Source organism: Plasmodium gallinaceum (assembly GCF_900005855.1).
Source record: "Plasmodium gallinaceum strain 8A genome assembly, contig: PGAL8A_v1_42, whole genome shotgun sequence".
NCBI lineage: Eukaryota > Apicomplexa > Aconoidasida > Haemosporida > Plasmodiidae > Plasmodium > Plasmodium gallinaceum.
The window spans coordinates 87,079-99,114 of record NW_021628349.1 but is presented as its reverse complement, the minus strand read 5'-3'; the positions used below and the strand labels follow the sequence as shown (position 1 = coordinate 99,114).

The window sequence follows — 12,036 nt, the reverse complement described above, 5'->3', positions numbered from 1 at the left end:
TCATTTTTTATATGTACTAATTTAAGTATAAGAGAAAATTTATTCATATAACCTTAATTTGACAATATATACAATTAATTTATAAAATTATATATATGTATATAATTTCTGTTGTTTAAATGAACAATTTTCATTTATACATAAAGCGAAACAAATAAGACATGTTAATTCTAAATGTAATTTTTTTTATTTTTTTTCAATATATTATTTAAAATTTTAATTTGGATGTCTGTAAAAGACAGCAAAATTTATTTAAAAATGAAATAACTTCATTTTATTGGAATATTTATTTTTTAGTATTTTTTCTTTTCAACAATTTTCTTTGAATATAAAAAAGAGTACTATTTATTTTTTAGTTTTTTTTTTTTTAATTTTTCAGATTAAGTTTGATCTTTTATATCTATTTTTATTATTACTTTTTCAATTTTTTTTTTATGTTAAAAATTCTAACATCTCTATTGGAATGTATTTTTAAAATTGTATTAATATCATTTTATTTTAAGACACAATTTTTCTTTGTTTTGTTTTTCTAGTAATTTTACTTGAGTATATTTAAAAGAGTAAAATTATATATTTTTGTATTTTTGTCATTTTTATATTTTCCTTCATTTTCTTTTTCTTATTTTTATGCATTATTTTTATTTTTACTTGAATATTTCATTTATTTTATTTTATTTTATTTTTTTCTTATTAATGTTATGCTTGATAATCTTGAACAAAATATGAAACATAAAAAAGTTCTGTTATATTATTTTTTGTGTGTTATTTACAACTATGTAGTTCATAGTAATAGAATAAAACCTGTACAAAAAATAGGAAATGTTAACTTATGTATTGTAAATACGAGATCAGATGAAGTTGAAGAATGTATATTAGAAAACGAATTTGGTAAATTACTTTTATTTATTTGCAAAGTAGATGATTCTAATAGTTTAATAGCAAGAGCAAAACCTGCTGAATGTGCCTCTAAAACATATGTAAATCAAAATAATCCAAATGAAAACTCACCTGAAACTAATACTTATGATATTTTTCAAAATTTATATGGAACAAATAATTCCTCTCTAACAGCATCTTTTGCTTTTTACGGTACTCCTTATTCAAATAAAGATATTGAATTTAGTTGTTTATGTTATGGAGATAAAAAAACTAATATAAAGAATATAATGAGAATAAATTTTAGAAAGACAAGCAAAAAAATTAAAGGATGTGACTTTGGAGATAACGTGAAATCAAGAAGAGATCTTACAAGTAACAGAACATTAAATGAAAATTCCTCCTGTGTTGTACATGCTTTTCCTGGTGACATAATTGGAATAAATTGTTTCAAAAAATACAACGATAATAGTTATAATGATAAATTAGAGTTGATACCAAATAAATGTTTTCATAATATTTTTTATGGATATGATCTAGTATTAAATTCAAAAAATCTAATACCAAATTCTAGAGTTATACCAGATCCATCATCTGACGTAGAGTTAACAAAAATGCATTCTTTTTTTTCCTATCTAATTTTACCAGACAATTTACAAGAAAATCTAAGGATTGGTTGTGCTTGTAAAAGAAATCAATATGCAGGTTATATGGTTATTTACACAAAAACGAGAAACAATTTTCTCGATGATGATAACAATGAAGGAAAATATAGTGTTAAAGGAAGTAGTGAACAACATAATCAAGATGAATCAATTGAACCAATTGAACCAGTTAATCCAGTTGAACGAATTGAGCAAGTTGAGCCAGTTGAGCCAGTTGAACCAGTTGAGCCAGTTAAACCAGTTGAGCCAGTTAAACCAGTTAAACCAGTTGAACCAGTTAAACAAAATGAACGGGTTGAACGAATAGTTAAAAAAGTTGATCCCATTGAGCAAATTGAGCATATTGATAATGATATACAAAATGATCAAAATTACTCAAATTACCATAATGAACAAAATTTGGATACCCAAAAATATATTTATGGTTATGATAATAGTAATAATTCTGATAATGAAAATACTGAAGATACTGAAAGGATATTTTATAAGAATGGAGATGAAGAGTATGATATAAGAGATAGATTAAATATGGATAAAAGAAAAAGTAGAAGAACATTTTGGCAGAACTTATTCGGATTATCTTCCTCTTATTATTTAGGACTTAATTATTTACTATATATGTTCCTATTTATTCAAATATATTAAAAATTACAACTTTTTTTTTTTTTTACATATATCTAAAAAAATATTAACAAATATATTTTCTTTTTTTTTTTTTTATTCTTCGTCATAACACAATGATTTATATTTACTACTATATAAATATTTAGTATTATTTAAACATTTCTTTTAGGATATTTTTACAGTTTTATGCTTTCTATTATTGTATATAATTAATAATTCAAAAATGTTATAATAGTTTTTTATTTTTAATATATTTATAAATCTATTGTTGATAACATACATATATATATATATATAATAATTTCTATATAGATGAACTAAGATATAAAAAAAAAAAAAAAAAGAAAAATGAAAATTTTTTTTGTATTTTAAAATTTTTAATAAGATAGATGATTTGTTTTTTATATTTAAGTCGTAAACTTTTGTAACACTAATTTTATTATATTTTACAAAATATGCTTTTTTTTTTTTAATTTAAATTGCTTAACAATAAATTGAATATTTTGATAAACTTAAAATAGTAAAATGAAATGAAAACTTATTTTATTATATTAAAAAATATAATAGGATAGATATTTGATGAAAAAAAACATGTTTGAATTTTTATATTCTACGGTTAATAATAATTCCTGTATTACTTTTTTTTATTGTGTTTCATTAAATGTAATTTTTTTTGAAAATAATAAAATAAAATAAAAGGAAAATTTTAGGTGTGTCCTATTTTTTTTTTTTTTTTTTTTTAATATAAAGGTTAAAATTTTATTTAAGGATAATACTTACACAACAATTGCATAAGTTAAAATAGTACTTTTCTTTTTAATATATAAATTCCTTTCATTTTTAAAAGTATCTTTTTATAAGATTCCTAAGAATATCTATTATAGAATTATACTATTTGTAAAAATTTAAAAAGGAAAAGATAGTTGAATATATATTCTTAATTAAAGAAGAAGAAGAAGAATTAAAATAAAGTTAATCCATAACAAGAAAAAAATTAAAAGTTAATTTTTCATATATTAAGAAAAAAAAAAAAAAAAAGAAAAATTAATCAATAATAATATATTTACTCTTTTTTCTTATTTTTTATGATATTTTAAATATGTAGACAAATATTTTAAAAAATTTTATGTACAATTTACTGGTGCTACTATCATTGACAATTTATGCCCAATCATTGTCTTTGTTAAAACACCTTTATATATTATATCATTTTTCATGCATAAAAATTAATGAGTTTTTAATTTTTCTGATCTATTGTAAGTATATAAAAATATGTTAAAAATAAATTGTTAAAAAAATAATATTTTGAGTTAAATACTCATTTAAGATTAATTCTACCTATAGTTGCATGTTTAAAATTTTTTTTTTTTTTTAATTTTCATTTTTTACTTTTATATTTTTTATATTTGTGTTATTTTTAAATGAATGAAAAAAAAAAAAAAAAAAATTACACTTATAAAAATTATTTTAACTGAATTAAGTAAAATATTGTTTCAGTTAAGTATAAAATATGTTACTTTGATTTTTTGTAAGAATTTTGAATCATTCTGTAATTTTGAAATGTTGTTTCATGCTTAAATATTTTCACATTTAAGGACAGAAAAAAAAAAAAAAAAAAAGACAAGATAAATATATATTAATAAATAATTAAATTTCACTTTATAAAATATTATTTTAAGATATGACAAACTTCTATATTTTTACTTTTGTTAATAATATGTAGATATATGTATATTTCGATAAATAAATTTTTTATTTATTATTTATATTTCACTATTTGTATTTTATAAAGTATATTTTAAATAACAAAAATTAATATAAATATTTATATGGCAATATATTTGTTTCTATTAGATATTATTATTTAGAATAAGTGAGACAAAAAATTAACATCTCTTTTCCTCACTTATAGATTAGTATTTTTATCTTTTTATTTAACGTTTATCTTTTTTTTTTTTATGTTTTTTTTTTTTTTTTTTTATAAGATGAAAAAGTCATTTTACTTTTCAATAGTTGTATATTTATGTTTTTTTTTATATAACCCTATTTATATGCTAGATGTAAAAGTGTTGGAGGTAGGTAACTATTATATCTGTAATTTAAAAGACTATCCAACTGAAAATTGTACAGTTAATTACGATTATAATAAAATAACAAAATTGTTATGCCCAATAGATAGTGTAAAAAAGGTAGGATATAATCCAAGTTACTGTTTTAAGTATTTAGGAGTAAAAGATACACTTATCATTAATAATAGAGAAGAAAAAATATATGAAACATTACCAGGAATAATATTAGAAAATGTGATTAAATATGGTAGAAATCATTTAAGTATATATGCTCCTTTTTATGTAAAGGAAGATGTAACAATTGTTTGCACATGTGATCATTCAAATGGGGATGAAAATATAACACCGTATATTAAAATAAATCTTAGAACTAAAAATAGTTTTAATAATAATGAAGAATACATTAAAGGATGTGATTATGGTAATAATAAAGGAAAATACAAATTTTTAACAAAAACTATGTCACAAAAGGAGAATTTTACATGTGAAATAGAAGCTGCTGGTGGAGATGTAGTTGGGATTAATTGTAATAATTATAATAGTAATAATTTTAAAGGGATACAGATTTTACCACCTACTTGTTTTGGTACAGTATCATTTTCATTATCAACATTGAATTTTGTAACAATGAATATAAATAACTTATTACCTGATGCAAAATATTTTCCTGAATTTTCATCTTCTGAGAAAGATAAAAATTTTCAAAAATTCTCTACTACTTCTTATTTATGGATTCCTGAAAAAGTACCTCATGAAATTACATTTTTTTGTTATTGTAAATATTCTTATGGTGTTGGAGTTGCTATATATAATATTAAAAAATCTCAATAAAATATTTCAAAAAAAAAAAAAAAAAAAAAAAAAAAAAAAAAAAGAATAAAAGTAATATTTTCTTATATATAAAAATTTGAATTATATTCAAAGCATTATAAATATTTTTTCTAAGCTCTTTTTGAAATTCTATTATTCTAAAAAAAAAAAAAATATGCTAATTTTAATTACAAAAGAATAATTAGATCAATTAATTTTACATCTTTTAATATTTTAATTGAAACATTTATATTAGAACTTTTTTTTTTTTTTTTTTTTAAATTTAAGCTAAAATTTTTATAATTTTATGTAGTAAGATTTTAAAAATATTTTAAAGAATATGTACTTTATTCTTTTATTTTTAGAAAATGTAATGAAAATAAAATAAGTTAATAATAGAGAAAAGTTTTTTTTTTAAAATTATTTATTTTTCTTAGATAATTACGGTTTTATAATTTCATTAGGTATATATTTTATATTACTGCAATTACAGAGATCAAATTCATTCAAATAAAAAATAAAGAAAGAATTAAATTAATGTATAAAGATTAAATATATTATTTCTTGAGTAAAGTAAAAAAAATTAAAAAAAGAAAAAAAAAAAAAAAAAAAACTTTATGATATATTTTCAATGAAAAACAATACAAAGAATAATAAAATGTCTTATATGCTTCTACATTTAATTATTTTATAAAATTATAAATTAGATTATCTATAAAATAAAAATATACACATTATCAAAAATATAAAATAATTATTGAGGATAATCTTGATATTATATGTATTGTAATTACTTACAGTGTTAAGTTTGAAATTTTTGAAAATAATATTTAAAAAATAATAAACATAAAATGTATTTAATATAAATATAATTAAATTAAAAAATATATTTTTCTTTCTACTTTTTTTTTTTTAAAAAAAATTTTTTATTATAATTAAAAAATAAGCAAAAATAAATAATACTATAGTATGTTTAGATAATAAATTAATATATCACTAAGTCTAATAATTTTTTTCTATACTATTTTTATTTTATTTTATTATTCGCTATAATGTATTATAAGTTAATTTTTAAAATAAATATCATTTATACATTGATTTAGACTCAGTGTATATATATATATATTTAATTTTATTAAAGAGTTTTTTATTTTATGATGTAATGAATATATAGAATATTTTTATATAATATATATATACATATTATTTCTTATAAATTTATATCAAATTATTTTTACTGACATTTTTTTTTTTTTTTTTTTGATAAGTATCATTATTTTCACTATATTTTATTATATTATAACAAAAATAATAATTATAATTTCTAATAAAAATACTAAGTATTTTTATGGATAATTTTATATTTTTAATTATTATGTTTTTCTTATTTTAAAAATACAATCCGAACATAAAACATGCGATAGTGTAAAAAAAAAAAAAAAAAAATTATGATAATTTATGATTAATCATTATTCTTTCAAAGAGATAAATATTCTTAAGATTTAACTCATTTTAGTTTTGTTCTTTATTTTTAATTTTCAATTACATTTCAACCTTTTTTTTATTTTTTCTTGTTCTAATTTAAATGTGTTACAAATAATAAATATTTAATTTTTAAAAAAAATATGTTTTCTCATTTCTTAGATAATTCAAACATTTTATTATAATGTGTTGTAGCCTTAAAATTTCATTAATGAATTTAAAGGTTAATTATTTAAAAAAAAAAAAAAAAAGATACAATTAAAATATAAAAAATTAATATATATATATATTTAAAACATAAAATAGTACAAAATTCTTTATTTAAAAATGATAAAAAATTTAAAAAAAAATAAGAAAAAAAAATAAATTATGAAATATGACTTTTTTATTTATTTTCTATGTGAAAAAAAATTAGATATGTTAATTTTAAAAAAAAAAAAAAAAAAAAAAATAATAAATGCATAAATAATAATTACATTAAAAGAAAAACAAATTTTAAAACGTATAATTTATTTTTTCATTTTTTTCATTTTTTTTTATATTTATATTTTTATAAATAAAATTTTTTAAATAACTATCTTTCATTAAAAAAATTTAATGTATATATGTACTTTATTCAAAGGTGATTTCTACTTGATTTAAAAACACAATGGTAAGTAAGAATATAAAATAAATATATATATATAAAAATGGAAAAAATAACAGAAATTAGTTTAATTTTTATAATAATATCTATTAGATGTGATATTCTTTTTTTCTACAGTTACTAAATCATTAATTTTTTTTTTTTTGTTTTTTTTTATAAAAAAAATTCTTTTTCATTTTTATAGAAATTAAACTTATCTAGAGCGAAGGAAAATAACTCTAAAACAAAAAATCCTAAAAAGTATGCAAACAATTATAAATTTAAAAAATATTAAAGAAATAAACTTTTGCTTTTTAATTATTTTATATGAAATTCTACACTAATTTTTTTATGTAAATTTAATAATAAATTTATATTTTCATTAATTTCATGTAAATATATTATACATAAATGTATATATAAAAATTACTATATATATGTGTTATATTTTTTTAAATAAAAAAAAAATAAATTTCTACTTTAGGCGTAACATAGAAAAAAATAATACACCCGTTAAAGTTAAAATTAAAAAAGAAAGAAAAAAAAAAAATAAAATCTCTTTATATTAATTCAATAATTATTATATTGATTTTACTCTTAAAAAAAAAATTTTTTTAGATAGCAAAAACTGATTTTGATAATACAGAACTTAAAACAAAAGACAGTAAAAAGAAAAAATAATTACACATATTTTAAAAAAAAAAAAAAATAAAATAAAAAATTAATATTTTATTATATATTTATTTTTTTTTAAATTAAAAATATATAGATAAAAAAAAGCTTGAGTTATCAGAAAGTTATACTTCAAAAAATGAAGATGAAACTCTGAAGAAAGGAAGAGAATTTATTGATGGTATTTCAAAAGATGAAGACAAAAATAAAAATATTTTATCAAAAAAACAAACAGATGACAAAGATAAAGTAATAAAAGTATATAAAAAAAAAGACAGTATAAAAAACAAGAAAAATGATAAAGGAAACAAAAATTATGCAGAAGAAACTAAAAAAGCAATTAAAAAAAAAAATATTGAAAAAGAGAAAAATAAAGTAGGAAAAGTAACTCAGAAAAAAAAAGGAATTTTAAATAGTAATAATAATATGAATCAACAAAAGGATTCCATTTTAAAATTAAAAGAAAATGAAAATGCTAATAATGCCTACTCTAAACAGAGGTACAGTGAAGATGATAACGACAATAGTGATTTAGATGATGAAGAAAAAGATGAAAAAGCTGAAGAGGAAATAGAAAGAGAGAAAGAAGAAGAAGAGGAAGAAGAAGGAAGAGAAATTGATGAAGAAGCAGAAAGAGAAGAAGAAGAAAGAGAAAAAGAAAAAGAAAAAGAAAGAAAAAAAAGAAACCCCCCATCAAAAAGTGATACTTCAAAAGAGAGCGATGACAATTATGATGATGATGATTTAGATGATGAAGAAAAAGATGAAAAAGCTGAAGAGGAAATAGAAAGAGAAAAAGAAGAAGAAGAGGAAGAGGAAGGAAGAGAAATTGATGAAGAAGCAGAAAGAGAAGAAGAAGAAAGAGAAAGAGAAAGAGAAAAAGAAAAAGAAAGAAAAAAAAGAAACCCCCCCTTAAAAAGTTATGCATCAGAAGAGAGTAATGATAATTATGATGATAATGATTTAGATGATGAAGAAAAAGATGAAAAAATGCAAGAAGAAAGAATAATTGATGAAGAAGTGGAAAAAGAAGAAGAAAAAGATGATGATGAAGAAGCTAGTAGAAATTCACGAGAAATAGAAAGAGAAGAAAAAAATGAAAAATCAAAAGAAAAGATTAATAGCAATAGAAATCAGAAAAGGTAATTTTAAATTAATAAAAATAACATAATTAAACGAATTTAGTTTAAAAAAGAAAAAAAAAATACCTAAATTAATATTTTTTTTTTTTTTTTTTTTTTTTTTTTTGCAGTGATAGTGAAAGTGTTGCTAGTGAAAACAGTCATATAAAAAAGAATGACCGCTTATTTTCTTCATTAGTATTTAGAAAAAAAGAATAAAAAAAAATTAATATATATTTAAAGAAATTGTAAAGTTATATTTATTGAAATAAAAAAAAATTAAAAATATTCATAAATATATTTTTGTCTTCTTTTTTTAGAATGAATCAAATTCACCTAATAAATTATTTAATAACGAAGGTATAGAGAAATTAAATATTTTTGGAAACATAAATATAGATATAGAAAAATTAAGAAAAAGTTTAAATAAAAAGAAAAATCTCACTGATGAAAAAAAGGAAGTTAAAATGAGTGCTTCAGAAAATGCCTTTGGTTAGTATTTTTTATAAATCTGTATATATATATATATATATATATATATATATATATATATATATATATATATATATATATATATATATTTATCTTTTTTCTCAAAATATATTACTCATCTTTTTTTTTTTTTTTCATTTCTGTTATATATTTGTAGAAAGTGAAGAAACATTATATTCGGAAAATAGTATAAAAATAAGCAAATTTATAAAGAAAAATGAAAAATATGACTGGTCAGGTTATTTACCAGTAAAAATACAAATAATGAAAAATAAAGAAAATGGCAAATGCAGAATTTTATGTTTTCAAAAAGGAAGTGGAAGATTATTTTTAAATACAGATATATTTAAAGGCTTCAAAATTATACCAACAAAAAATATGTCTGCATTATTTTGTGGAAGAGATATATGTAAAATAAAAAAAAAAAAAGAATTTTAATTTAATGGTTTAACTTAAGATTATTTTTATAATATATATATTTATATTTTAATTTCCTTTTTTTTTTTTTTTAAGATTTCAATAAAATATATATATTTCATTCTATTTTATTAGGTGATGAAAAAAAATTGAGTCAATACATCGTAACATTCCTAAACAGTTCCTCAAGAGATGAATTTGTTAAGAAAATAGATGAAATTACAAAAAAAAGTTAATGATGAAGTATAAATGTTTTTTTTTTTTTTTTTATCTTTATTGTAAAATTAAATATTTTTTTTTTTTTTTTTTTTTTTGGTGAAACTAGTGAATTAAAAAATAAAAATATACACAAAATGATATATTTATTGTTTTAATTATTATATTATACATTTGAAAGTTGTGCATTTAAAATCTTTATGTATTTTTTTTTTTATAACATTATTTTTTTATTTATGTATTTTTTTTTTTTTATAACATTATTTTTTTATTTATGTATTTTTTATTTTATAACATTATTTTTTTATTTATGTATTTTTTATTTTTTATAATTTAATTTTAAAATGTTTTGAAATATTTTAAATGTGTAAAATTTCTCTTTAAAGAATAAACTTACAGTTGTAAGTATTATACAATACACATATAAAATTATTATTTATAAAAAATATAACTTTAAAAAATTTGATATTTTGTAGATATTTTGTTTAGCAAAATTTTTTTTAACGTATTACACAAATGATTAAAAAAAAAAAAATAAATAATTGTATTAAATTAAGAAAAATAAAATCTTCAAATAATATCATAAAAAAAAATTAAAATAAAAATACATAAATATAAAAAAAAAAAAAAAAAAAAAAAAAAAAAATTATGTAAATAACTTAACCTTTTTGAATATTTTTTTGATGGATTAATTTTATTCTTTATAAAATTATAATAAAAGTAAAGAATTAAAAAAAAATAATGTTTAAAAAAAAAAAAAAAAAAAAAAAAAATAGTATTTGTATATATATTATTCCCTATTTTAAACTTATGAAAATATATATTTTTTAAATATTTATAGATGAAAAAAATAATTTTAGTTTTTTATCTTTTTATATATTTTAATCAAGTAAAATGATTATACATTTAAATAATAAAAACTTATTTCACTTTATTTTATTTAAGAAAATAAATATAATAAAACGTGATACACATACACTGAAAAAAAAATTTCATTTATATGATGAAGATTTAAAGAAGTCATTTGAAAAAATATCAAAAGGTGTTCCACCAAGAGCAAATATAAATAAAATAATAGATTTTTTACTTCATTCAGAAATATTAAGTTGTAACTGGACTAAACTAGAAATAATTGATGAAATATATAAAAGAAAAATTGATAAAACTCTTTCTTTTCATTTAAATGTTTTATATGGTTTGGGATCAAAAGGAATACATTTAAATAAAAAAGGAATTATTTCCCCTATACTATTTTTACCATTATTAGATTATGACCAATTTAAATATATGGTAGAGGTAATTCTTTTCTTCTAGAATTTTATTTCTTTTTTCTTTTTTTTTCTTCTAATGATAATTTTAATTTACATAATAGTTTTTTTTGTATTTTAATAAAAAGTATATATTTGTAAATTATAAATTGAAAGAAGGAAAATATAGGAGGAATTTGATTTCCATTTTACAATATTTATAAATAATATATAGTTACATAATAATTTATAGCTTTTATCTATATATATGTAAAATTTAATTTTTTTTTATTATAGGTTATGAAAGTTGCTGATAAAGAAAAAAAGTTTATGGTACATAAACAAAATGAATTTATTAATAATTTTTTTAAGAAGTAAATGTTAGTTTTTATAAAAATTAAAAGAATAAAACTTTGTGAGAATTATTTTTTTTTTTTTTTTTGTTCTATGTATATTTTTAATTTTATTTTGTTAGAAAAAAAAATAAAATTAGAAGTTATTTTTATAAATTTCATTTAATTCATATGTTTTCCAATTTTTTCTATTATGAAAAAATAACTTTTTATGAAATTGATGTTCATTTTATTAATATTTGTAGATATTTATTTTTAATTTTTCTTTGTAATATGTTTATATCTTTTAATCTATAATGAAAAAAAAAAAAAAAAAAAAAAAAATTAAATATTATAAAAATAGATTTTTCATCATCTTATATACTTT

At 17.2% G+C, this 12,036-nt stretch overlaps 4 protein-coding genes across 4 annotated transcripts; all 4 read left to right on the top strand.

Moving 5' to 3' along the window:
• Window positions 1-698: 698 nt before the first annotated feature.
• On the top strand, window positions 699-2,186 carry P52 (6-cysteine protein, putative; the record flags this gene model as incomplete). The annotated part of the gene is made up of 1 exon (XM_028674574.1): window positions 699-2,186. One exon carries the CDS (start codon window positions 699-701, stop codon window positions 2,184-2,186), a length of 1,488 nt encoding a protein of 495 aa, XP_028530913.1.
• A 1,937-nt stretch (window positions 2,187-4,123) lies between these two features.
• Window positions 4,124-5,065, top strand: P36 (6-cysteine protein, putative; the record flags this gene model as incomplete). The annotated part of the gene is made up of 1 exon (XM_028674573.1): window positions 4,124-5,065. One exon carries the CDS (start codon window positions 4,124-4,126, stop codon window positions 5,063-5,065), a length of 942 nt encoding a protein of 313 aa, XP_028530912.1.
• Window positions 5,066-7,175: 2,110 nt separating this feature from the next.
• On the top strand, window positions 7,176-10,089 carry PGAL8A_00054900 (conserved Plasmodium protein, unknown function; the record flags this gene model as incomplete). Its single annotated transcript, XM_028674572.1, has 9 exons — window positions 7,176-7,178; window positions 7,357-7,412; window positions 7,636-7,669; window positions 7,770-7,815; window positions 7,921-8,965; window positions 9,076-9,142; window positions 9,265-9,436; window positions 9,594-9,845; window positions 9,989-10,089. The coding sequence occupies 9 exons, from the start codon at window positions 7,176-7,178 to the stop codon at window positions 10,087-10,089; spliced, it is 1,776 nt and encodes a 591-aa protein (XP_028530911.1).
• An 874-nt stretch (window positions 10,090-10,963) lies between these two features.
• PGAL8A_00054800 (conserved Plasmodium protein, unknown function) lies at window positions 10,964-11,694 on the top strand (the record flags this gene model as incomplete). The annotated part of the gene is made up of 2 exons (XM_028674571.1): window positions 10,964-11,365; window positions 11,614-11,694. The coding sequence occupies 2 exons, from the start codon at window positions 10,964-10,966 to the stop codon at window positions 11,692-11,694; spliced, it is 483 nt and encodes a 160-aa protein (XP_028530910.1).
• Between the last annotated feature and the right edge of the window lie 342 nt (window positions 11,695-12,036).